At 38.7% G+C, this 25,617-nt stretch overlaps 3 protein-coding genes and 1 long non-coding RNA gene across 4 annotated transcripts; 2 read left to right on the top strand and 2 right to left on the bottom strand.

The window, feature by feature from the left end:
- Nucleotides 1-4,328: 4,328 nt before the first annotated feature.
- On the top strand, nucleotides 4,329-7,485 carry LOC133790478 (uncharacterized). The gene is made up of 2 exons (XR_009874015.1): nucleotides 4,329-6,185; nucleotides 7,331-7,485. It is a non-coding gene; the product is annotated as an uncharacterized LOC133790478 (long non-coding RNA).
- A 5,322-nt stretch (nucleotides 7,486-12,807) lies between these two features.
- On the bottom strand, nucleotides 12,808-16,329 carry LOC133790477 (calreticulin-3). Its single transcript, XM_062228131.1, has 14 exons — nucleotides 16,174-16,329; nucleotides 15,562-15,669; nucleotides 15,099-15,291; nucleotides 14,717-14,975; nucleotides 14,548-14,604; nucleotides 14,414-14,461; nucleotides 14,122-14,208; nucleotides 13,957-14,014; nucleotides 13,809-13,876; nucleotides 13,629-13,721; nucleotides 13,482-13,538; nucleotides 13,299-13,391; nucleotides 13,168-13,197; nucleotides 12,808-13,084 (listed from the first exon to the last, which is right to left on the bottom strand). The coding sequence occupies exons 1-14, from the start codon at nucleotides 16,274-16,276 to the stop codon at nucleotides 13,073-13,075; spliced, it is 1,266 nt and encodes a 421-aa protein (XP_062084115.1). The 5' UTR covers nucleotides 16,277-16,329; the 3' UTR covers nucleotides 12,808-13,072.
- A 1,137-nt stretch (nucleotides 16,330-17,466) lies between these two features.
- On the bottom strand, nucleotides 17,467-19,611 carry LOC133790476 (acyl carrier protein 2, mitochondrial). The gene is made up of 2 exons (XM_062228130.1): nucleotides 19,300-19,611; nucleotides 17,467-17,978 (listed from the first exon to the last, which is right to left on the bottom strand). Exons 1-2 carry the CDS (start codon nucleotides 19,507-19,509, stop codon nucleotides 17,802-17,804), a joined length of 387 nt encoding a protein of 128 aa, XP_062084114.1. The 5' UTR covers nucleotides 19,510-19,611; the 3' UTR covers nucleotides 17,467-17,801.
- A 129-nt stretch (nucleotides 19,612-19,740) lies between these two features.
- Nucleotides 19,741-23,263, top strand: LOC133790475 (uncharacterized). The gene is made up of 12 exons (XM_062228129.1): nucleotides 19,741-19,895; nucleotides 19,993-20,048; nucleotides 20,159-20,192; nucleotides 20,774-20,872; nucleotides 20,947-21,095; nucleotides 21,277-21,315; nucleotides 21,545-21,637; nucleotides 21,759-21,857; nucleotides 22,376-22,477; nucleotides 22,659-22,742; nucleotides 22,826-22,891; nucleotides 22,987-23,263. The coding sequence occupies exons 1-12, from the start codon at nucleotides 19,817-19,819 to the stop codon at nucleotides 23,071-23,073; spliced, it is 987 nt and encodes a 328-aa protein (XP_062084113.1). The 5' UTR covers nucleotides 19,741-19,816; the 3' UTR covers nucleotides 23,074-23,263.
- The last annotated feature ends 2,354 nt before the right edge of the window (nucleotides 23,264-25,617 follow it).

The following is a 25,617-nucleotide window of genomic DNA, read 5'->3' as shown; positions in this document are numbered from 1 at the left end:
CGCAACTTTGAAGTCGCGGGGTGGCCGAACTTAAATCGAGTGGTTGAGGCGTTTAATCGGCGAGTGAGCTCTAGATTCCCGCGTGGGTCGATAGTTCGGAGGCCTCTGAATCCAACGGTCCGGCGCGTGGCTAAAAATGGTGGCCGGAAAGTACTCCTGCGTCGTCGGCAACAGTAATACGCAGAGGAGAGAGAGAGAGAGAGAGAGAGAGAGAGAGAGAGAGAGAGGGAGAGAGTTTCTGAGGAGAGAGAGAGAGGGGCTCGGGTAAAATGAAAGGCTGAAGCCTTTTATTTTATTTTTATTTTATTTATTTATTTATTTATTTTTAAAAATTATACTTGGACCCAAAATACTAAAATTCTTTTCAAATAAGCCCTTTAGCCAAACTTTCTTAATTTTATAAAAATCCCCAATTAAAATTATATGACATTTGGGTCCAATACTTGACTACTCAAGTTTCTCTTTCTTTAATCTCATTAAAAACATAAAATCATATTTTAAACACTATTTTTCCATTACTATTTCTTAAATTTGTAAAGTTGTACATTTTATGTATTAAAACTTTGATTTATAATAAATAAATGTATTATGAAAATGTTGGATATTACACCATATGCCCCCCCAGTAACTGGGAAAGGGTCTTTCGTGGTTACTTTTAAGATTATACTTGCAAAAATGCGTAAAAGCGAATTTTCATTAATACATAAAAAGTGGCCTTTCAGGCCTTACAAGTGGATTACTGATAATATCTCTTTAAGTGGACGGCGTTCCAAGTTCGCGGGACCGCCCCTCCATCAAGTCGAGCTAGTTTATAAGTTCCTTCCTTGATGACTTCGATGACCTGGTATGGTCCTTCCCAGTTCGGTCCCAAGACTCCATCTTTGGGATCTTTCCCAGCCAGGAAAACTCTCCTTAGGACCAAGTCGCCAACGCTAAAGGTGCGCCTTTTGACTTTAGAGTTGAAGTAGCGAGTGATCTTCTGCTGATAATGGGCGAGCTGGAGTTGCGAATCCTCTCGCCTTTCATCGATTAGATCGAGGGAATGGCACAGGAACTCATTGTTCCGTTCCTGGTCGTAAGACTGGACTCTATGTGATAGAACCTTAATCTCCACGGGGAGGACTGCTTCACTCCCGAAGGTTAGGGAGAAAGGAGTATGACCCGTAGGAGTCCGATGTGAGGTTCGGTATGCCCATAGGACTTGAGGGAGCTGTTCCGGCCAGATCCCCTTTGCTTCATCTAATCTTTTCTTGAGGCTCGCCTTTAGAGTCTTGTTGACAGCCTCGGCCTGGCCGTTCGCCTGAGGATACACCACGGAGGAGAAGCTTTTCACAATTCCGTGTCTTTCGCAAAACTCAGTGAACAGGTCGCTATCGAACTGAGTGCTGTTGTCAGAGACGATTTTCTTCGGCAGGCCGAATCGACAGATGATGCTTTTAACCACGAAGTCGAGTACCTTTTTCGATGTTATTGTTGCCAATGACTCAGTCTCAGCCCATTTAGTGAAGTAGTCGATGGTTACCACGGCGTAACGGACCCCGCCCTTTCCGGTAGGCAGGGCGCCTACTAAATCTATCCCCCAAACGGCGAATGGCCAAGGGGCCGAGATCATTTTTAGCTCGATTGGAGGAGCTCGGGCAACCACAGCGAATCGCTGGCACTTGTCGCACTTTTTCACATATGAAATCGAGTCTTTGGACAGAGTCGGCCAGTAATAACCTTGCCTGAGAACCTTTAAGGCCAGGCTCTGCCCCCCAGCGTGGTCTCCGCAGAATCCTTCGTGAATTTCCTGCAGGATGGCCTGTGCCTCACCTGGATGAACGCACCGGAGGAGAGGTAGGGAATGTCCACGTCGGTACAACACACCGTCGACCAACGTATATCTTGGAGCTTGATACAAGATTCGCCGTGCATCGTTACGCTCTTCAGGCAGCTTGCCCTCGACGAGATATTTAAGAATGGGGGTCATCCAGGTCGGCATGACGTTGATCATTTCGACCTCTGCCCGATCTCCTTCTATACTTGGTTTTTCCAGTAACTCTATCGGCACCAACCCCAAGGTCTCCGTCTCTCCCGAGGTGGTGAGTTTGGCAAGAGCATCCGCATTGGCGTTTTGTTCTCGAGGTATCTGCTCGATTAATCCTCGCTCAAATGCGGACAGCTCAGTTTTTACCTTCGCCAAATAAGCGGCCATCTTGGGTCCCTGCGCCTGATATTCGCCCAGAACCTGGTTTACCACGAGCTGAGAGTCACTAAAGCACTGGACGGAGCTCGCCCTTAACTCATTGGCTATCCTCAACCCGGCTAACAAAGCTTCGTATTCTGCCTCGTTGTTGGAGGCCTTGAACCCGAACCTTAGCGCCGAGTGGAACCTATATCCCTCGGGGGAGATTAGAATGATTCCGCCCCCGGAGCCGTTCTCGTTGGATGAACCATCCACAAAGATTGGGGCAAGGTGAGTTGAGATGAGTTCTCTACTGGATTTTCTTGGAATCCTGTGCATTCTGCCACGAAATCGGCGAGGGCCTGACTTTTTATGTCAGTTCGGGGGTGTAGAAAATCTCGAACTGGCCGAGTTCAACCGCCCACTTTAACAAACGTCCCGATGCTTCAGGCTTTTGCAAAACCTACCTTAAAGGCTGATCGGTCATGACGTGTACAGAGTGGGACTGGAAGTACGGCCTGAGCTTTCGCGAGGCTGTGATTAGGCAGAACGCCAGTTTTTCCATCATTGGGTATCTTGATTCTGCTCCGAGGAGTCTCTTGCTGATGTAGTAGACTGGCTTCTGAAACTGGTCATCTTCTCGTACTAGCACATCACTGGCCGCGTCCTCAGTGACGACCATGTGGAGGAAAAGAGGTTCTCCTGCCTTGGGCTTGGATAGCACAGGCGGTTCAGCCAGATGTGCCTTCAGGTCGAGGAATGCGCTTTCGCACTCTACTATCCATTCAAACTTCTTGTTTCCTCGGAGCAGGTTGTAGAAGGGCAAACACTTGTCGGTTGACTTGGAAATGAACCGATTGAGTGCCGCCACTCTTCCTGTGAGGCATTGAACATCTTTCCGCGACCTGGGGGAAGGAAGCTCGAGCAGTGACCTGATTTTGTCGGGGTTTGCCTCGATTCCTCGGGTATTGACTATGAACCCCAGGAATTTCCCCGATGCGACACCGAAAGTGCATTTCTAAGGATTGAGCCTCATGCCGTATTCTCGTAGTATTTTAAAACATTCTTCCAAGTCGGAAACATGGTTGTCGGCAGTCTTTGACTTGACGAGCATGTCATCAACATACACTTCCATGTTCTTTCCGATCTGGTGCGCGAACATTCTGTTTACTAGCCTCTGGTAGGTAGCTCCGGCATTCTTCAGACCAAACGGCATGACCTTGTAGCAATAGACATTAGTCGGGGTCATGAAGCTGGTGTGTTCCTGGTCCGCCGGGTTCATCGCGATCTGATTGTAGCCTGAGTACGCGTCCATGAAGGACATGAGCTCGTGCCCCGCCGTGGCATCCACCAGCTGATCGATCCTTGGCAATGGAAAATAATCCTTGGGGCATGCTTTATTCAGGTCGGAGAAGTCAATGCAGGTTCGCCATTTCCCGTTGGGCTTTGGAACTAGTACGGGGTTGGCGACCCAAATTGGAAATTTGGCTTCGCGGATAAAGCCACACTTTTTGAGCCGGGCCACTTCTTCTTCAAGGGCTTCGGCTCGGGTTGTTCCTAAACGCCTTTGCTTTTGAGACTTGGCAGGAACGCTTTTATCCAGATGGAGTGTGTGCATGATGACACTCAGGCTGATCCCTATCATGTCCTCGTGCGACCATGCGAATACGTCCAGGTTTTTCTGCAGAAACATAGTCAGCTCTGCATTTCTCTTGTCACAGAGGTTCTTTCCAAGCTTAACCGTCCGTGATGGATTTTGTTTATCAATGTTCACCTCCTCGAGCTCCTCAATAGCCTGGAGTCGAATTTGTCCTCGCCTACACGGGGGTCAATGTCCTCACTTAAGGCAAGCTTTTCCTCTTCGGCATTCTGAGGTTTTTCAATCTCAGGAGCCGCCAAGGACCTCTGAGATTCCTCCTCGCCCTGAATGGCCATTGCCAGCTGCCCGGGTTTAGACTTTCCCTTCATGGAAATGCTGTAGCATTCCCTGGCAGCGAGCTGATCGCCCTTGATAGTACAGATTCCTGTTGAAGTAGGGAACTTCATGGCGAGGTGTCGAATGGAAGTGATAGCCTCGAAAGCTATGAGCGTAGGTCGGCCCAAAATGGCGTTGTAGGCGGCGGAGCAGTCAATGACCACGAACTCAAGTAGTTTGGAGTGTAATATCCAACATTTTCATTATACATTTTTTTTATTATAAATCAGAGTTTTAATACATAAAATATACAAGTTTACAAATTTAAGAAATAGTAATGGAAAAATAGTATTTAAAATATCATTTTATGTTTTTAATGAGATTAAAGAGAGAGAAACTTGAATAGTCAAGTATTGGACCCGAATGTCATATAATTTTAATTGGGGATTTTTATAAAATTAAGAAAGTTTTGCTAAAGGGCTTATTTGAAAAGAATTTTAGTATTTTGGGTCCAAGTGTAATTTTTAAAAATAATAAAAAATAAAAAAATAAAAAAAAAAAAGAAAAGAAAAGGCTTCAGCCTTTCTTTTTACCCGAACCCTCTCTCTCTCTCCTCAGAAAACCTCTCTCTCTCTCTCTCTCTCTCTCTCTCTCTCTCTCTCTCTCTCTCTCTCTCTCTCCTCTGCGTATTACTGTTGCCGACGACGCAGGAGTACTTTCCGGCCACCATTTTTAGCCACGCGCCGGACCGTTGGATTCAGAGGCCTCCGAACTATCGACCCACGCGGGAATCTAGAGCTCACTCGCCGATTAAACGCCTCAACCACTCGATTTAAGTTCGGCCACCCCGCGACTTCAAAGTTGCGATTCGGCCACCTCGGGCATCCGTTTGTCGATCCGTCACCACCATCGTGCTCCTCGTGTTGTGGGCTTCAAAACCCAATAACTTGTTCCTACATCTACCATAGTTGGGTGGTGGGCCCACCACGAGCCACCGCGATCCACCGTAGACCGACGGTCGAAACTTAGTGTTCGAGGTTCCGAAGTACGTTTTGAGTCTCAGAAAATCATCGTTTGACTTGTTGTGGAACCCGATCATTTTGGTATAATTTCTTTAACCTATATATTGTGATTTAATTGTGATTGATTAGAGTAATTGTTATTATGTGTATTTATAGTATATAATTATATATTATTGATATATGGAATATTTTCTGTAAATTACTGGCTGTCTGGGATTATATATATTTTTGATACAGGTTTTGATTTTGGAATTGTCCACTTTATAGCCGTTGTGCTGTCCAATTTTCTAGAAAATATTAGATATTAAATAAAGTATAAAAATACATATTTAATTGATTTTTCCATTAATATGGAAATTATTATGATTAATTAATTTTAATTATTATTGTTATTGTTTTGTTAAGTAAATCAAGAATACAGTTTTATGTATATATATATCTATGAAAAGTGTGATTTATAGTAAACGTATTATTTAACAATTATTCTTATATGTTAATATTTTGTTAATATTTGAATATTAAAATAATATCAAATATTAGTTTCTTACAGTTATTGATATTTGTAAGACCAGTGAATTTTGGAGAAAGTATATTTATTATATCACTGGAATTGATATTATGACTATTTAATAATAATAGAAATATTTATATTTATATTATTATCATTATATTGATTATTACAACTTTATGTTAAAAATATGATTTCTTTTATAAAATGATTATTTGAATATATACATTCATATACGTATTGCTATTAAAGTATTTTGTTATTAATATCGAAATAAGTTTAATTATAGACGATAATTATTATTTTGTTGGGATTATTATTATTATTATCATAAGAGTACATTATCTTATGAGCAAGGTTTAAAGCATTGTTTTATATGAAGAGTTATTTGCATTACGTTGATAATAATTTATTATTATCATTTATATAGTTTCTGGTATTATTAATATACACTATCAATAGTGTATATTTATGATTTTGATAGAATTTAATAAATGATGTGCATTGAATAGGATTTGTATGGATTTGATTGATTGACTCTTGGTGAGGAATTTTAAAATAAGCTAAGGACCTAAGGTAAGTAAATCTCACCTTTTGTGCTTAAGTGTAAGATGCATGACTACATTGATTGTGTACATCTGATGAGTTAAGTATGGTATGATGATGATGCATATGATAAGTATGTGAAGAATGGTTATATGAACACCATAAGGGTGTTGTGTGATATGTAATTGATGAATTCTGTGATATGTGAAAGATGTCTTACTTGGTTAAGAATGATATGAATTATGTGCAAGTATGTGTTCTTATGTTGATGGATATGTGGATTACTCTATGTTCATGATTTGTTATATGTTATGATATATGAAGCGTTTAAGTTTTTAGGCTGGAAACCTTAGACCTGAGCCATAGCTCTACGTTAAGGTATAACAACGCCACCAACCCAAAGCTTCATGTATTATGACTAAAGATGTTTTGAGTTATATGAGATGTGATACAATGCCTTGATTGAATACCATCAACATCAGTCATGAACACGAACATTGGCATTTCAGCATCAGCATGTATGCATGGCATGTACATTTATGTGATATAAGACCATGCATATGGATATGAGAAAAGTTATGAAATGTCTTGAAAAGTCTTATGTAAAGTTAAACATTTTAATGACACAAGGCTTAAGCAAAGTGATAATAAGATGTTTAAAAAGGGTGCCACTGTTTTGATGAAGCAATCAAGTAAGTTCAGTAAAGAAGACGGAAGTCTATAAGACTTATAGTGGCTGCCCACTAGTGTGGGCTAGGTCAGAGTTGACCATTCAGATATGTTTGCCATGTTACCGTCTTTCTCCTCCATATGTGTAATAAGTATGGCAGCTATGGCAACGATGAAATGAGTGTTATGATGAGCCTAGCTGAGATGATGGCTAGCCGGAGGAGAACCCATGGGATTCTATATGATATGTGTAACAAGCCCTGCAGGCATTGGCTGAATCAAACAGTGTGCACAAGTGATATTGGGCCCATAAAAATGTGAAACTAAAAGAAAGAGCATAAAAGTAAAGTTTGAAAGTGCATGAGCAATAAATGAAATGCATAAGTATATAAGTCAGCATATTAGTATATGTGCACTACAAACTCACGACATTCATGTGTATGTGTATGCATGAGATTTGCTTACTGAGCGTTAGCTCATTATGTTATTTTCCAACATTTTTCCAGGTGTGGCTTTAGCTGTTGAGCAACTTGTGGAGCACGGACTCAGTAGCAATGCAATAATGGTTTAGAGTTTTCATATGGCTGCCTTAAATTTAAAGTATTCATACGTGTAATAATTTCTTCTAATAAGTTTATATAAAAGTTTAAATTTTTCTGCATTTCTTCGTATCATTTTATTTAATCCTTTTGGTCAAGTGCCTTACATACTCGTAAACCCTAGAATTACGAGTATGTGGCAGACGTACCCTACCTTAGGGACGTTACATGGAGACTGTCCGAGACTCTTCTCCTAGGGTGATCACCAGCTCGATCGTCCCTATCGCTGTTGATCCTTCTCTCGAAAAGCCATATAGCATCATGGAGGTCGCCTTTAGCTCGGCGACAGTCAATCCCATCTTTTCCAAGGTGGATCGGAATAGGAGGTTCATCGAGCTTCCGTTGTCCACCAACACTCTCCTTACTTTTCGGTTGGCGAGCTGGACTGCTACGACCAAGGGATCATTATGGGGGAATTGGACATGGCCTGCGTCTTCCTCCGTGAAAGTGATCGGTTGTTTCTCTAATCGTTGCTGTTTTGACTGACGTTGCTCCGGGACAAACTCCGCTCCGTTGTGGGCCTTTAATTCATTCACATATCTCTTCTGGGCGCCTCTGCTCGTTCCAGCCATGTGCGGTCCTCCAGAGATGGTGGATATCTCTCCTTCGACCACGGGAGGAGGGACGTCCTGATCTACCCGAGGCCCGGGCTGATTGGCTGGGACTTCTGGAGCGGGTCAACTCGCTGGGACCCTGTTTCGTGAGTATTGCGCCAAGGGGCCTGCTCGGATGAGAGTCTCTATCTCATCTTTTAGATGCCTGCAATCGTCGGTATTGTGGCCGACGTCGTTGTGAAAACGACAGAATTTAGAAGTGTCTCTCTTTCCCTTGTGGTGTTTCAATGGTTCCAGCCTCTTCCAGGGGACCCGAGTAGAGTTGGCCAGGAAGATACTTTCCCTGAACTGGGTGAGCTCGGTATATGTTGTGAACACGGGCTTGAACTTATCCACGGACTTATTCTTCTTTTGACCGTGCTGACTGTTTTCACCATTCCCCTTTCTTTTGCCACCACCGGGCTGGTTGTTCTGCGCGACGTCGGGGGTCGCCATCACGATCTCCGTCCGCGTTCCGGCGGGCTTCTCGGGAACCTGGCTGGTCCCCGCGGCTGAAGCTTCAGCTTCTTCCAAGTTTATCCACTCTTGGGCTCTGTTAAGGAATTCGTTAATCGAGTTGACTCCCTTCCTCTGAATATCTTTCCACAGGTCTCCCCCGACCAGATTCCAGTTCTCATGCCCATGAGCTTGGAGCTATCATCTGCGTCCCTCGCTCGAGCAGCGACATTCGCGAATCTGCTCAAGTAGGCTTTCAGCGTCTCACCGGGCTGCTGTCTCACGTTAGCTAGGGAATCGGCTTGGACTCGGGCGGCCTGGGAGGCGCGGAACGCCCTTTTGAAGTCAGCTGAGAAAGTCTTCCAGGAGCTGATTGACTGCCTTTTACTCTGCTTGAACCACTTCCTGGAAGGTCCGGTCAGTGTGGAAGGGAAGATCAAGCAACGTAGCTCCGGGCCAATGTTATGGGCCATCATTAGGGTGTTGAACATCCCTAAATGGTCCGACGGGTCTCCGTCCCCGTTGAACTTTGACAAGTGAGGCATATGGAAGCCAGATGGGTATGCCGTCACTGCTATGTTGGGGGCGAAGAGTTCCATCTCGTCACCCGAATCATATTCGTCTTTTTCTTTTTCTGATAGGAGCTTCCTCATCAGTTCCTCCATCTGAGTTAGGCGCTCGAGGGTTTGGTCCTGAGATCCTGGGTTATTCCGGGGCTGTTCAACAGCTTCGGACCCATTGTACATATTAGGTGGGTTGTTGCCCCTCCTATCTTGAGATAGGTTATTTGAGACATTCCCTCCGTTACGTACTTCGGATCGGGCCTCCCCCGAGCGAGCCTGGCTACCGTCTCTAGCTCGATCCTCTCTGTGAGAGTTGAGGCGATCTCGGAGGTCGCCTCCCTGGGTGGTCTGGTGACTTTGTGCCGAACTCAGTCGCTGACGCAGGTCTCTTCCAGAGAGATCACTCCGGCGACTGCCGGTCCAATGACTCCTGTCGGACAGGCTTGGAGTCCGCCTTTGGTGGTGAGGACCTGAGCTTTCTTCAGGCACCCTGCTACGCCGAGAAGGTCCCACTGATGGTGGGTTTCTCCTACTACTCCCGTAAGCTGGGATATCTCGGACGGGCCGAGGAGGAGACGGATATCTGATCGGAGATGGAGGATGCCTGACTGGAGAAGCGATCCTGGTTCCGTCTGGACGGATCAAATTTGGTGGGGGCCTTTCGGCCCTGCCAACTTGCTGGTCCCGCGCCGGGCGATCTGGACGGGGCGCAGGACGGTCTTCGGGGACGGGCTGACGTCGCGGGCCCTCCCCGGACCTCCTTTGGGAATTTGCTCGAGCTCTCCTGGGCGTTCCCGAGGAAGGATGAGAGCTAGGAGTTGACGTCCTGACCGAACGGCTGTATTGCTGTTGTCCGGTCCCAGGCATTTCCCTGAAGTTTGCGTCTCGATGGTGTGATGAAGGGGTGGAGTTGGCTGCCGGAAGTCTATCTGAACTGCTATGCCTGGATCGATTACCCCGGCGAGACTTTGGAGCCTCACCTTGCCTCTCTCCAACGTTAATGTTGGTTGTGAGAGGGGGTAGTCGGGCCAGAATATCCTGGATTTACCGACCGGCTGCTGCTAACTGGCTCCTCAGTTGAGCATTCTCCATCTCCACCGCAGTATAATAATACGGGTTCGGATTAGGTGGCCGGGGCGCCGAACTACCAGTATCGTCTTGGCCCGCCGGCTGCTTTCCTGGCCTCTGCTGGACTTCAGGAACTTGTTCATCAGGGATGGCAATATGGTGAGCCTCCTGCCCATCGTGCTGTTCTGTTTCGTTGCCATGTCTGGATCGAGTGGTCACCATAGTTGGATGTTTGTAGTAGCACTAACCGAACTTGCTCTCAATGAAAGCACCAAACTGTTGACGCGGTTCTTCGCCAACAGGTAATTAAGAGAAAAAGAGAAGGGGATTAGTGCTGAATATAGAACCGTCACATATATAAAATCTTAAAGAATGAACTAGGTGACTCAAGACACGTTTTTAAGTGGTTCAAAGGTTAAAATCCTTCTACTTCACTAGTTAATATTATTGATATATTATGGGTATTTGGTTACAAAGTATATCTCTATTCAGAGACTATTTTTTCCAACCCTTATCAACTCCCAGGGTCTCCATATTTATAGGAGAAGGCACCTGGAAGTTGGTAAGGAGGTCATCCCGTGACCTTCTTATTTGTCATATCAACTCTGTGACATTCATGATTAATTCCTAAACCTGACACATAAGTATGGTCAAATCGATAGGTAAGGAGATAATGGGCCGCACGGCCCAACCCAGCCGTGGGTGTCTGAATACGCACGTTCCTGCTGCGTGTCCGAGAAATCAGGGAGATATCGGACACGTGATGTTAGATATATGCACGTTTATCTCGCTTGTGTTGACTTTACAAAGGGTCAGAGCTCCATGCCTAGCTCGTACCACGAGCTCCTCCCCTGACCCGACCTTCGGCCTTCAGACTCCTTGCCCCAGTCTTGGGCAACCTTGGCGAGTCCTTGAGGATCCCTCGAGCTAAGAAGATACGACCTCGAAAACAGGAGCTCCCGCCTGGGGAAATTTACGGACTAACCATGATTAGTCCGAGGCTCGACCTGCTAATCAGGCTGTGGGAAAACCAGGGCGTACAACCATCATGAAATAAAAAATTATAATCAAGATGTCTTGACGTGTCCATATAAAGATCATGTTGTACAAGTATGGTGAAAATGAATCACCACCCCACAATCTCCAAAAAAATATTTAAAAATATATATGTTTTAATAATTACAAAAGACTACGCGGAGCGCTGTTATGTTTTCTAGTTTAAAATTAATATTGTTAAGTTAGGAGTAAAAAGATGCAATTTTGAACTTAAATGTTTAAGTAAATTAAATTTTAATTAATATTTTCATTGAACTTTTGTTGTATATTTCATTATTGAAAATATTTAGTTTTAATTTAATTTATGTTTGTTTTATAGGGAATTTTTTGTATGTTATTTGCTCTTGAAAAGCAAGAAGAATGGTGAAAAAAATGGCATTTCTGTAAAGGAAAAGCAAGGAAAGTGGCGTTATTGAAATACCAAACAGCCCACCAGCTGCCACCTTTCCCATGGCCCAAACCGAACCCCCTCTGCCACAGCCACAAAAAGACCAAAATAAAAAATCATGTTTTTATTCCCAATGTTTTTCATTCAAATATCAATTCACTCTTCCCTATTTTTCTTACCTAAATAAACATTCTTAATTCATTTTTTTTACCTTAGCTTTTCACTAATCTTTTACCCAACCAAACATTTCATATTTCCAATACTCTTACATTTACTATATTTATCCTACCACTTCCTAACACAATTAAATTAATCAATTTATTTATTTTAATTTGATTAATTTAATATCTATATTTTGCCTATAAATAGTGTTTTGTAAGACCATTTGGGGGGCTCTTCTTTATCTTTTCAACATCTTCTACACATATTTTTCTCTCTTCTTTTCACTATTTTCTCTCTACCATTTTCATCTTTTGAAGAGTATGTTATTTTGTAATACTTATTTTTATCTAGTTATGAGTTTCTAATCTTTTTCAAAGATTATTAAAATGATGATGAAGCAAAATGTAACTAGATAGTATCTTTTGTTGTATGTTGATTTCCCATTTGTACAACATTGTTTATGGATTTTTCTATCAAAGATATGCATTTTTCATCTAGTGTTGATTGTTAAAGCATATTACACTTAGTTCTTCATCATGCAAATATATGATATTCTTTGATTAAATGTTTTTCATTAAATTGTTCACATCTAATTCTTAGAGCATAAGTATCATATTTTGCCTAAATATAATCTCTTTGATTTTTTGTAGTTTCATTAAGTTGTAACACAACTAATGCTTAGAAATTATATCTTATATAAATGAAGAAAAATCCTACATTTTTTAAAGTAACTTGTGCTTGAATAGAAAATGTATTTTGAAAAAAAATATAGTGTGATTTATTTCAACTATATCTAAACTTGGGAATCAATATACTTATAAATACTATTGAACTTGCATTTTGTGAATTCTAATATCTTAATAATCTTATTTTACATATCTCATTTGAAAACTATTTTTCTATTTAATCTTAAATATTTTTATTACTTGTCTTTTATTTTTCTAAAACAAATTGTTTTGTTTGAAATAGTTTCTTTTGATGTTAATCAACTCCCATGAGTTCAACCTCGTACTTACATGAACATTATATTCTGAAACGATTCGTGAAATTTAAATATTTAAAACATATCCATTTTGGTTCTATCAGTCTAATTGTCAGTTTTTACTAAAATACATTCTTATCGAAAGCCGCAAGCAAAAAACATTTTGTTCCATACATTTACTACAGAAGAGTAGCTATCATTTCTGCATTGATTTATGTAAAAATATACTGCTACCACAAGGTGAGCTAGCTAGCAATGCATAAGAAAAACAGGTTTTGAACGAGAACTACAATGGATGAAAGACTCGAGGAATTCTTTTGACACTGAAACAACGTGAAAAACAAACGCTGCAAAACCGAGCTACAGGCGCCACCAAACCGATCAAAGCTCATCCTGCAAATCAGAATGCTAAATCATTAAGTTGATGCTCAGTGAACCTATTAGGAAAAAAAAGTGGAATTTGTATCAAAACTTACATGATAATCATCCCAATGGCGATCGTAGCGCTGCACAACAGAACATAAGGACCATAATTAGGAAACCAATCATGGCAATCAACTAAACTTACGGCTATTAAGGAAACATTCAATCCCATGGAGTTACAAACCTTTCTATATCTGTCTCTGTGTCTGTCTCGCCGGTGGTCATGACCCCTCTCCCGCCTCCTCCTTTCACCTTCTTCTCTGGCTCGCCGAGCTTCCTGCACATAGAAAGGTCCAAGCCAACAATGATACACGTTCACCCAATTAAAAAATTAGAGAAAAACTTAGTCAGCAGTAAAGAAATTTACCTCTTCTTCTTGCGCTTTTCTCACTTTCTCTGCTTCCTCAAAGGAGTCCTTTTCAGCCTAAAAGTTTATTCAGAAAAAAGGCCAAAGTGATGAACTGCATATGACTGGGTGACGTGTGGAATATGTATTACTTTCTCAAATACTTACCTCCCTATGGGCAAATACATCCTCAACAACTTGTTTTGCGTACTCAGGATCATCACAGATTAAAATGTTGTCAAAAACCGAACCAGCCTTCACCTGCATCCAAAGGTCAAAACCCCATAAATATATAGTGATCAGAAAGCTAACAATAATACAATATACTGAGGGTTTATTATGCCATACCTGCCAAACTTCAATGCCCACATATTTGATTGGCTTAAGCACATAGAGATCAGGGTCATCTTCAAACTCTGCATATAAAAAATAAAACCTTTGAATATTTCTGCACAAGTTTTTTTCTGTCTGTCATATTGGTTTTACTGATATGTACCTGGGTTATCAATATATGGAGTCTTCCACTTCCCCTTGTAGTTGGGGTTCTTGATTTTCTGTCATGTCAAAACCATTCAAACAAATGAGAAAATGCAGCTAAAAAAGATCAGAGATTAAAGCTTTAAGCATGATAAGTAAGCTGTTAAGTGTCCAATATATCTACCTTGCGCTTCCACGGTCCTTTGTAAGCTGGATTTGGTACCTTTGGTGGTTTCCATACACCATCCTCGTCTTCATCCCAGTGGTCAGGCTAATCAAATAGAGAAAGGTAAATTTAGGTTCAAACTCACAAGTTTCTTTTATCCTTTTACATATCAAATCACATGATGACTGTACTAAATTATTTAAAGAAAATGTAAAAGAAAACACAGAAAAAAAGTATTAATAATCAAACCAGCCTTGTCAGAGTTCAATTGGCACATTGAAACTAATGTGATTAATAAAAGAAAACTAACCTCTTTAGCTGTTGGGTCAGGAATTTCTCTTGGAATAGAATCATATCCCTGCAAATCAATGTATGTATTATTATGAACACCTAAATGAGTTGACATAAGTGAAAAAAACTAAAGAAACTGTGAAAATTGCAGACCTCGGGTTTGAAGTCGTTAGGATCATCAATGTACTCTTTATCCTCCCAGTCTGCAGGCTGCAAGAACCAGAAAAAAAAATACTTTAAAGTTTCAACTAAAGTCATAGGATAACTAATCATAAACTAGTTTAATCTGAACTAATCTGAGTATTATAGCTCTTCACTTCACCTTTTTCGCTGTCTTATCTTTAATCTTTCTTGGAGGAAGAATATCCCAATCTGTGTACATGCTTCCTGAGTCTCTTTCTCGATTGTCCACAAGGACACTGTAAGTTGCATCAGGCCTAAGAATGAATGTGTAAAAATGAGTCAACTTATCAGTTTCACACTGCAAATCTTTCTTGACGGGGTAATTTTGGCCCTGGTAGGATAGTATAACATGAAGCTTCTTTGTGTCTGTGCCACATAGATCCGGTCCGAACATTAAACTACACAAACAAAATTTGACAGTCAACATGAATGATCATTAACACAGTAATAACAGATTAGAGAATGTATGCAAGTAACATTCTTTTAAACAAACTCAAAAGACCATATAATATCAAACAAACCTATAAGGGGTGTCCCCTCCAAATTTCTTCTGATTGACAAATCCAGATAGAAGCTTTATGTAACCGCCACCGCATTCGATCTCTTGCTCAAACCTTATAGAATACTGTAGGACCAACGTTCTGTTTTTATTGGAGAACTCTGGTATCTTGGCAGAGATGGCAAAATGTTTGGCATCACTGGATGTTTTAATACCTGCCAGAAATCCTTATTTTCTTGAGAACAAGGAATTTAACTACATTGACATATTTGAGGCTTTAACAAATTATATTAAGCTCATCATTCTTATTACTGTGGTGTTCTAAGACTAGAAAGACCTCATTCTAAGCTTCTATAATAACCACTTCATATGTTCTGCCCTCAATCTATTTTTAAGGTCACAGATTACTGAGCTTGAACTGATATACATAGTAAAATACCAAACCCTATTTTGTATTCTATATAGAAAGTAAGAGAAAACAAGACCTTTGTCATCTGGGTCTCCATGCCACTTTCCTGGTGTGTGTACAAAGGTACCAGCTTTTCCTTCTGTAGCTTTCCAGTCAGATTTAACCCAGCGAGAACGCCAGTCATCTTTTGTTACCCAAAACAAAACAACAAAATGATAGATCTTAGTGATAAAATCTCAGCTCTTTCATACATTTTCTTACATTTTAGTGATAAACAAAGGAACACAACAACACTTGCCCAGTTAAGTTTAAAGTACTTTCAAGTCAAAAATTCAAGCAACTGCCAAACAAACCAAATAAATTGTAGAGAAAGAGCCAAAAACAGAAAGTTTATTTTAAAGGAGTAAGAACAGTAAATAACTCAAATCAAACAAAGAAACATCTTAAAAAAAAAAGGTCTTTATCATCTGAAAGGAAAGTAGGAAAAAAAAAATGAAGCCCCATTATTACTGAACTAACTGAATAACCCTTTTACAAAGAGCTAGTTTAGAAATTAAAAATAGCTTCTTAAGTATCTGAATTTTTGTTTTTTCTTTCTTGGGTAGTTTTCTGACAACCCAAACAAGATAAAAGAAGAAAAACAGCAGAGTAACCATTTCAATAAAGGAAAGAAAGGAGAAGAGGGTACCATCAAATCGCTCTTCAAAAAAGATTTCGGCAAGTGATGACTGAGAGAAGAGAAGTGAGACCGTTAACACCAGATACAATATATTACAAGAATGGTCCGCCATTGGCAGAGAGATATGGAATGGTTCCTAAAGAGAGAAAATGTTCCTAGTTATAGGAATGGAATCAAAAGAAAGGCCATACTTTTTTGGTTTAATTGCAGCATTGCCCTTCATGGAATATAGCTCACTGTGGATTATCCAAGTCAACATGGGTTTGTACTCACTAATAATGAAGACTGATTAGTGTTTATCTATTCTTAGTGCCGTTAAAAGTGTTTTGGCCAATGAAAGATATAAATTTTTGCCTCCATTAATGTTTGATCCAATCAGGAACCACTGAAACGTTTCATTGTCCAATCACATTGCTTCTTACAACAACAAAAAAGGGACCCTTTTTTTCATTTCATTCAAAGACCAGTCTTTAAAATGGTGTGTATTTCATAGTCTTTGCCCCTTGCAATACGCAAAAAAAAAAGGAAGTAGACATGTAAATTTGTTGAAAAGAAAGGGCATTTTTGAAAGAAGACTTGGGTCTTCTACCGATGGTTGACTGTTGACTCCAACTCTTTGTTGGAAATTTTCAGTCATTCCCCTTTCGGAGCTTGAAAATTATTAGAGGAAAAAACTAAGAAGATCACTCTGACATTAATTGTGTGGCTCCTTTCTCATTATGACATAGTTATTCATGTCCCAAATGACTATGTTCAATTTTTCTTATCATATCAACGAAAAGATAAGTTCTCAAAGTAATATATTTGAGTTACTAACTTCATCTTGTAAGTTTTATTTGTGAAGAAAAATAAAAGATTCTTAAGGAATAGCTTTTTGAAAAGTGATAGGAAAAAGTACAAATTCTAGTATATGTTTTCCAAATTATCACGTGTCCTCGTTTAAATTATAATGTAATGATTTATGCATTTGTTTATTTGATTAACTTGAAATGGGAATGGATATGTTGAATATATGAGTTGGATATAATCTCTTTTATGCATATAAAATGTACCAAGGTCATTTATGATATGAAGATAGGAGCTGTCTTTAGGAAAATTTTATTGCCAACTAGCTTAAAGAATCTTCTTTAGGATCATATATGTGTCAATGAGAGAGAGAGAGAGAGAGAGAGAGAGAGAGAGAGCATCTTCCACTTGAAAAAGCAACTAAAGTTGTTGCATAAATTGGCCAAAGTGACAACCTTTGAAATGAATGAAAAAGCTTAAGAATGATCTAGAGCAACTATGTTAAAAAAAACCAAGTAACCCCAAGTACTATGTTGTACACTTCTGGTTAGACCATGTATTGGGCCAACTTTTGCCAAAACAAAACAGCATTTTGAACATATGATTCTTATTACGACAGTTTTTACTCATCTCATCATCAAGCTATCATCAAATGAAAAGGAAAAATCGATGTGGAAAATCCCACTCTTACGAAGTTGTCACAAAATAATCCAAAATCCAACCGGCATTTATCAGAAAGGGAAGAGAACCAGTAAGAGGAAGATTTGAATGGTTTGATTCACAGCCAACTCTGAAAAAAGAAAAGAAAAGAAACATCTTTCAGTTTCAAGAATGAGGTTTCATGATTCTCTTCACTTCGCCTGAGGGTGAGAAGCGATAAAATCGACAGCGAGACTAATGTTGTTAATCTTGTCTGCTTCACTATCGGGAATCTCAAATCCAAATTCTTCCTCAAGAGCCATCACAACTTCAACAGTATCTAAACTGTCCAACCCAAGATCATTCTGAAAATGCGCATTGGGAGTAACCTGCCAAATTAAAAATGTATGCTCTTAAGAAATGAGAAATAAGAGCTCTTGATTGTTCATAGTTAAACATGGTGGAAATAGAAACTGAGGAAAATTCTCATTCAAAATACTCACGGACAAGAGAAATAAAAGGCAAGTCAGAAGAGCCAAAAGCGAAAAACAAGAGTAAAAAGACCACAAACACAAGTAAAAGGTTTTCTAGTCGTAATCAATTGGTAAGCGGCATAGTTACATTTTTTTTCAAGCACTCAGATAAGATAAGAGGAAGAATGCAACAGCTGGTTAATGTAAGCTAGAGTTAACAATGCTAGAAACCTAGTAGTGTGACAACTTGCATCCAACTCCATCGACAACATTAATTACATTACTCATACTTTCGCCATACAATACAATTAAAGAAATTTCGGTAAGTGCATTACGGAATTCACAGTACAAAATTCTTGAAACCTAAGAGGATGAAACATGCAAATCCCAAGGTAAGTCAAAATGAAGAACAAATGTAGAAAGCTAATTTTGGGAAGATCCTACAGATGAATATTCCAAAAGGACCATAGAATTCAGGATAAAACTAATGAAAGTTCTGTCTGAAACAAAGACAGTTCCTAATTCATCATATGCTAAATCAAAACCAACATGAAATATTCCAGAAGATGCCCAAGACGAAATTTTGACTCTACAAGTCTATAGTTATTATATCCAACACAAGCATAACAATGAATTGAGGTTAATCTAAGAAATAAGAAAAACAAACCAAATAAATGAGGTTGCCAACTCTAAAAAGCAAAACAACATCAATATATACCATCAAAGAAGTGAAATATCTATATCTTACCAGTACAAACAAAGGTTGTAAAGAGGGGTGCTTTGAAAATTTAATTGCAATTCACTTTATTTTTCACTTCTTTGCTCTCATATTCATCATTCTAAATACTTTCATAAATTTATAGCAATGCAAAAAATTTAATTAAAAATGAAAAACTCTCCTTTTTCCTCTTAATAGTTCAAAATGTAGATTTGAAATGAGCACTGAATTCACTTTCTTGTAACTTCATCAAGTACACAGATTCAATCAAAATACAATCACTAGAGAAAGAAAAGCTCCTTAAACCCAACCATTCCTAAAAACTATAAATATATTTATATATATGTGTATGTATACTCATTTGCTAGCTAATAAACGAGAAGCTCAGTCACTAGAACGTCAAGACCAGAAATTTGGAACCCATTACTTATTCATTCGTCAAAGTGGCATCAAATTAGGGTTTATGCTATTAGCATTCAAAACCTTCGAAACGAGATCAAAATTACAGTGTGATAATACCTTTGAGGGATCAACTTTCTGGAAGTTCTTCACGACGTTGATAACACGATCTGTGACCTCAGACTTATCCAGGAAGGAGCCCCTGACCTCCTCCGAGAAGAAACGGCGGCGTATCGAATTGAAGGAAGAGAACAAAGCGGAGCTAGGGTTTTGAGGTGCGGCCTGGACTTGAACTCTCAGGTACTTTAACAGTGCGCTTCTCGCCGCCATTGGAAGACCTTCTGAAGAAACTTCTACAGCCTCTCTCTCTCTCTCTAACGGTGAAAGTGAAGAGTGAGAAATGGACCTCGGAGGAATGAGTGCACTGGGAAGAACAGTAGTTTTAGTAACACCTGATCGGTTGAAACGACATCGTTTCGTGTGTCGCTAGCATAAAGGACTGGGCTTTGAATGGGCTTTTGAGCCCATTTAAGCTTGGCCCAAACCAATGTTCATCTTCAACATCTCCACCACTTGAACATTGAACTTAACGGATACAGCATTTACTTGAGAGAGTGAAAAGTGAAAGCAAACAACAATGGCGGTTGTTCTCATCTTCATTTCAATATTTGTTCTTTTTTTGGTCTCACTATTATTCAAATTCGCCACAGCTGAAGGTAACTTGAAGATTTTGATAGATAAATTGTTTTATAGAATAGAAATGGCTTTCTAATTAGCTCTGAAACTGAAAATTTAATCTTCAAACTTGTTTAGGGGATTTCACTTTGATTTCCAAAAGGCACGTGAAGCGTGAAGAAATTGAAGATAAGGTCAGCTGAATTCAAAGTTCTCTTCTTTTTCTGGAAAATTGGTTTTTTTTTTTTTTTGTTCTTTTCTGTGAATGAATTATACTGATTCTTGTTTATTACTTTTGTTTCAGGTTATCTGGATTACTGGTGCCAGTCGTGGAATTGGTACATATATACATATTTACATTTTTGTTTCAAACTTTCATTTTCTGTATGTGTACTGGTTAATTGAACTATATTTTTGTTATTTCTTAATTATTTTCTCCTAGGATGTTTAAATTAGTTGAATACTTTATGTTAATGCAACTTCATTGGACAAGGTTGATAAAATTTTGGGCTATTCTTTTCTTAAATGATTAAAACACATATTTTAAATATTCTCAGTTGGGTTTCTCTTCAAGTTGTAACTTTTAAAAAAAAAAACAAAAACAAAAACGTATTGTTGTTTCAAAATCTTCATGTGTTCCTTTATGCTGGTAGTTGTCACCACAAATTTGTCAAGATTATGATATACTCAATCGAATTGGTTCGTGTTGATAGAATCCTTGTAAGCTGAAAAATAAAGCACAATTTAACCTTTATTGGATTCACTGAGTGGAAAGGTACACTAGCATGAAGAACTGCCTTATACTGTGAAGCAAAACAAGCCTGAAAGCATAAACTTTTGGAATTTTTGTTCTTCAAATGTTATGTATGTATGCATAAGTAAATTAAAACCTTTTCCCTTTTCCATGGTGAATTGAAAGGGGAGGTTCTTGCAAAGCAACTAGCAAACTTGGGGGCTAAGCTTATTCTTTCTGCACGAAATGAAGCTGAATTGGAGCGAGTCCAAAAACAGCTAACTGGTATTCAAATTTGTGACCTTCTCTGAGTTGTTTAAAGGTCAATGTCCTAATTTTCATTAAGATTTGTATTGTAGGTAAGCATGCTCCTCATGGCGTTAAGATTTTGCCATTGGATTTGGCATCTGGTGAAGATTCTCTCAAGGAGGCTGTGCAGAAAGCAGAATCATTTTTTCCTGATACTGGTGTTCATATGATGTTCCATAATGCAGCTTCTGAGCGTCCTGTAAGTGAGGAATAATAAGTTTGTGATAGTGAGAACCTGAGTTATTGTAGCTACATAATTGTACTGAGGCAAAAAGTGTATCATAATACAAGTTATTATATTTTATAGTCAGGTAGTGATAATTTTGTATTGAAAACTTATCGATCTCTGTTAATGCATTTACTTTTTGGTTCTTTGGCAGAAAGCTTCAGCTTTGGAAGGGTCGGAGGAAGGTCTTAAGGTATCACCTAAAAGGAGTCTTTTGGAATAACTTATGTTAGACCTTATGTCTGAGTCTGTGTCCTTGTGTGTTTGGCCGATGGCTTGCCTACATAGTCAAAACTCAAAGAATGAGTTTAAGCCCTCGGTGAATTTATATTCAAGGGTTCTAAATATTACATTTTTTTTCATTAAATTGTTCTATTTGTTTGTTTTATATGACTTTATTAAGGTATCTTTGTGATGGTTAGGCAACATTTGATGTCAATGTTTTTGGGACAATATCTCTCACAACAATGCTGGCACCTTACATGCTGGAGCGGGGAAAGGGTCACTTTGTTGTTGTATGTGGATGTTCATCTTGATCATTTACTGATTCTAATGTTGACATATTTTATCTGAATTGGGCAAATTTCAGTTTCTTTCTAAATTGTCCCCCATTGTAAGCTCCAATATTGCATGCAGATGAGCAGTGCGGCTGGAAAGACACCTGCACCAGGTCAAGCCATGTACTCCGCTTCTAAACATGCTCTGAATGGCTACTTCCATACTTTGCGTTCTGAGGTATATCTCTCCTGAGAAAAGAACATATTGCAGATTTTCCTTGTATTTGACGGTTTAATTTAAATATGGGGCATGGCTGTTCTCACTGTGCCACTGAAATAATTGAACAGAAATAACAAAGGATGGACAACAGTGCCTTCATTTTCTTGGAGCTCTTACATGTCAATCAATTCCATTAGAAAATATATATATATATATATATATGCAAATTGCATAGTTGAAACCAAGTGCCGGACTTTCTCGACTACCATTGGCTTAATGATGAAACCATTAGTTACATAAAAGAGTTGAATAATATGTTCCCATGTATAGAAAGAAAGATAAATTCTTACCCTCCTGTGTACTTCTTGATCAACTTATCGCTTTAAAGAGTTGAATAATATGTTCCCATGTATAGAAAGAAAGATAAATTCTTACCCTCCTGTGTACTTCTTGACCAACTTATCGCTTTAAAGTTAACTGTACGTTCAAAAATGTTATAAAATGTTGCACCTCTTATACCATATTTTACCGTTCAGCTTTTCCAGAAAGAAATAAGGGTGACGGTTGTTTGCCCCGGGCCAATAGAAACATCAACTAGCTTAGCAGCATCAACTTCAGAAAGTAAAGGTGTTACAGAGGTTATTATCCTCCACCCTTATGCACCTCTTCATCATGCCTATATTCATTAGTTTCATTGCCTTTTGTGCTGCATAATTTACTCATGAAAAGTGTTTTTCAGGTATAGAACAATAATTCGGTGAATTCCACACATTTCGAACAATTAATCCTTCTCTTATTCCATTTTTTATTTTAAAACAGAAGCGCGTGTCATCAGAAAGGTGTGCTGAGCTTACAATAATTGCTGCCAGCCATGGACTGAAGGAAGCTTGGATATCAAACCAGGTGATGCCTTTGCAGATAGATATTCTCCTGCATTAGTTTTTGCCTGGTTCTGTTTATATTTATGATTGTGGATTTGTTTGCAGCCTGTACTAGCTGTTATGTATTTGGTGCAATACATGCCAACCATTGGTTTTTGGCTCATGGACAAGGTATATGTTATTTTCATTAGTCTCAAGCTTAATGTATTTAGCTCAAACAGAGATCTTAATCATACTGTTCAATTCCATTATTATGACTTTCTCAGGTAGGGGGACGGCGGGTTGAGGCTGCTGCACAGAAGGGCAACACTTATTCACTTGGCTTACTGTTTGGGAAAAAGAAGTCATCTTGATTGGATCAAATGGAACTATTAAGTCCAAACCAATTTCACACTGAGAAAATAAACTAGTATACTGTTTTTTTTCTTTTCTTTTGGGGTCAAAATTAGAAAATCAATAAATATTCTCACAGATGTAATTGACAACATAATTCATAACTTTGGGATTAAATCAGAAAGATGGAGAATCTTTTTCTTTTGCTAATTGTTTGCCTTTCTTGTTTTCAAATTGAGTAATGTTCACTAAACAAATAATTCCCTTTGATTTAACAAACTATCTACCCAATTTTATTATATTTTCAAAGAAATAATCTTTTTCAAGCTCTCTTAAAACCTAAAATTTACTTTTCAAATATGCTTTCAAAACTTTTTTTTTAATTTGTTACGATTGTTGACTAGTTTTTTCGCTAACAACTAATTAAAATAAAGTTCAAAGAAATAATGAAAAAAACACAGGGATTTATGTGGTTTAAGTTATTAATTAACCTTAGTCCATAAGTCATTTGTTCTAGGATGAAAGAAGCTTGGAGGTTTCGAGCTTCTATAGAGTTTCAGCAGTCTGGGGTTATTTACAATGTGTGCCTAGCGCTATTTATAGATGGCTAGGGGTAGTTAATTATTTAATGAGGAATAATTATAATTATTCTCCCTTGGAGAATTAAATTAACAATAAGTAATACATTCCATAAGTTAATACGTTGGTGGGCCAAGGCGTGTTATAGTGGGCCCAATTACGAGGTTTTCAGCCCACTACTTTCTGAGGTAGCATGTCCGTGACAATGTCAAAGGGTAGTTTCACATTTTCCCATGGTGGCGTCATGAGACATCCTGCTTGTTGCTTGTACAGACTTGACACCACGATTTGTGCAACAGTAGATGTCAGACGGTTGCTTGTGGTCCAAGGTCGTTGTGCATGAAACATGGCCCTCTAGTCCAGGCCCGGAGGAGGAATCTCAGAGGCCTGAAAGACTTTACTAGAGAATAGGGCTGAGCATTGGGCGGCTTGGTGGGGTTACAATGTATTTTTACTTGTCCAATGTCATAATCGGGTTAGCAAAAGTGACCCGTAACTTGCCCAAGTAAAAAAAAAAAAAAATTTAACCCGTCCAATAATTTGGGCGGGTTGGTCGGGTTAACCCGCCCAAACCGAAATGGTATTTTTTTTTTGCGGGTTGGTCGGGTTGGGCGGGTTGGTTGGGTCAACCTGCCCAAACAAAAGTGGTATTTTTTTTTTAACATTTTTGTAATTTTTTTATTTTAAATACTAGTACTAATAGTATGAAGTTTATATTTTTAAGCTTAAAACAATATTTTAAATTTATAGTAAAAAAATTAAAACAAAACTTAATTAATTTATATATTTATTTGAATATATTAAAAATAGTAAATTCTTAATTGGGCGGGTTGATAATTAATTTCAACCCGCCCAATATAACAATTGGGCGGTTTAAATTTTGGTCGGTTTATTCGGGTTGGGCGAGTTGTAAAATTTTTTGCACAACCCTACTAGAGAAGATGTGATTTGGAGAGGACATTCTGCATGTGGCTCTCGGGAAGTAGCCTTCGTCGAGGACATACTTCTCTAGAGGTGGTGATCAAGGGATAAAAGGCAAGATTTTCATTCCGGGGATCTCTAGGCGAGCCCTAACATGTTTAGTCAGCTTCCGTGAGAACTTAATTACTCTTAATGCATGTCACGTGTCACTGAATGAAAACACAGACAACAAATACATTTAGAAAAGGTATCTTGGAATTGAGTTTATATTGAGGTTATTACTTGATTTAATATGTTTGTTTAATTAAGTAATTAACTATGTAATTTGAGATAATTGAAATATCTTAATTATACTCTTTAATTCTCATGCCCCCGAAAGAATTGGGTGTAACACTTGCAATTACTAGATTCTTTTAGTTTTAAATATTAATTATTATATAATATTATATTTTAATGTATAATTACTAACTATCTTGACAAACATAACACTAGGAATTCATATATAATTACCACTTGACATCTAAACATACATTGTACTTTAAAATAGAGTGTAATTACTACCGACTTCCAAACACGCCTAGATGAATGTTAAAATGTTCTTTTTCAAAATAAAGTAAGTAAGTGTCACCAACTCTTTTAAGGATGGAGGCAAAACTCATGACCTCGAATTGCTCGAAGAGACTAGTTGTTCAAGCACTAATGAAACTGGTTGAAAAAGTCACAACTAGAAGAATAAAGACGAAAATGATACGAGGAGCATAACATGACTTACAAGTAAGCGTGTCCACCTAGCAATCACAAATACAATTTAGTGATTACAAGATAACACTAACTATAGACTCTAAGAGCATCCATAATGGGAGCAACTCTAGTAGTGGCTTTAGTGATCAAACTATAATTTTTTTAATAAATCTAACCAATAAAAAAAATGTGAAAGTAACATCGTCTATCTTCTAATAAAATTTTCTCCACCTCATCCACATACTCCACCACCTGACAAGCCACTCTCCAAACAACTCTCATTAGAGTTGCTCTAATAATTCAAAATGTTAAAAACTCGAAAA

Source organism: Humulus lupulus, chromosome 7 (genome assembly GCF_963169125.1).
Source record: "Humulus lupulus chromosome 7, drHumLupu1.1, whole genome shotgun sequence".
NCBI lineage: Eukaryota > Viridiplantae > Streptophyta > Magnoliopsida > Rosales > Cannabaceae > Humulus > Humulus lupulus.
This window is presented reverse-complemented; position numbering and strand designations above follow the sequence as displayed.

What these genes read in the sequence shown, in the direction of transcription:
- LOC133790477 (XM_062228131.1), bottom strand. Translation starts at nt 16,276, where the DNA reads ATGGCGGACCATTCTTGTAATATATTGTATCTGGTGTTAACGGTCTCA. An exon ending in CTAACGACTTCAAACCCGAG is followed by an intron (nt 14,462 to 14,547) that starts GTCTGCAATTTT and finishes ATTGATTTGCAG; the next exon opens with GGATATGATTCTATTCCAAG. An exon ending in AAGGACCGTGGAAGCGCAAG is followed by an intron (nt 14,015 to 14,121) that starts GTAGATATATTG and finishes TTGACATGACAG; the next exon opens with AAAATCAAGAACCCCAACTA.
- LOC133790475 (XM_062228129.1), top strand. Translation starts at nt 19,817, where the DNA reads ATGGCGGTTGTTCTCATCTTCATTTCAATATTTGTTCTTTTTTTGGTC. An exon ending in GTGAAGAAATTGAAGATAAG is followed by an intron (nt 20,049 to 20,158) that starts GTCAGCTGAATT and finishes CTTTTGTTTCAG; the next exon opens with GTTATCTGGATTACTGGTGC. An exon ending in TCCATACTTTGCGTTCTGAG is followed by an intron (nt 21,858 to 22,375) that starts GTATATCTCTCC and finishes TTTACCGTTCAG; the next exon opens with CTTTTCCAGAAAGAAATAAG.
- LOC133790476 (XM_062228130.1), bottom strand. Translation starts at nt 19,509, where the DNA reads ATGGCGGCGAGAAGCGCACTGTTAAAGTACCTGAGAGTTCAAGTCCAG. An exon ending in AGAAAGTTGATCCCTCAAAG is followed by an intron (nt 17,979 to 19,299) that starts GTATTATCACAC and finishes TTAATTTGGCAG; the next exon opens with GTTACTCCCAATGCGCATTT.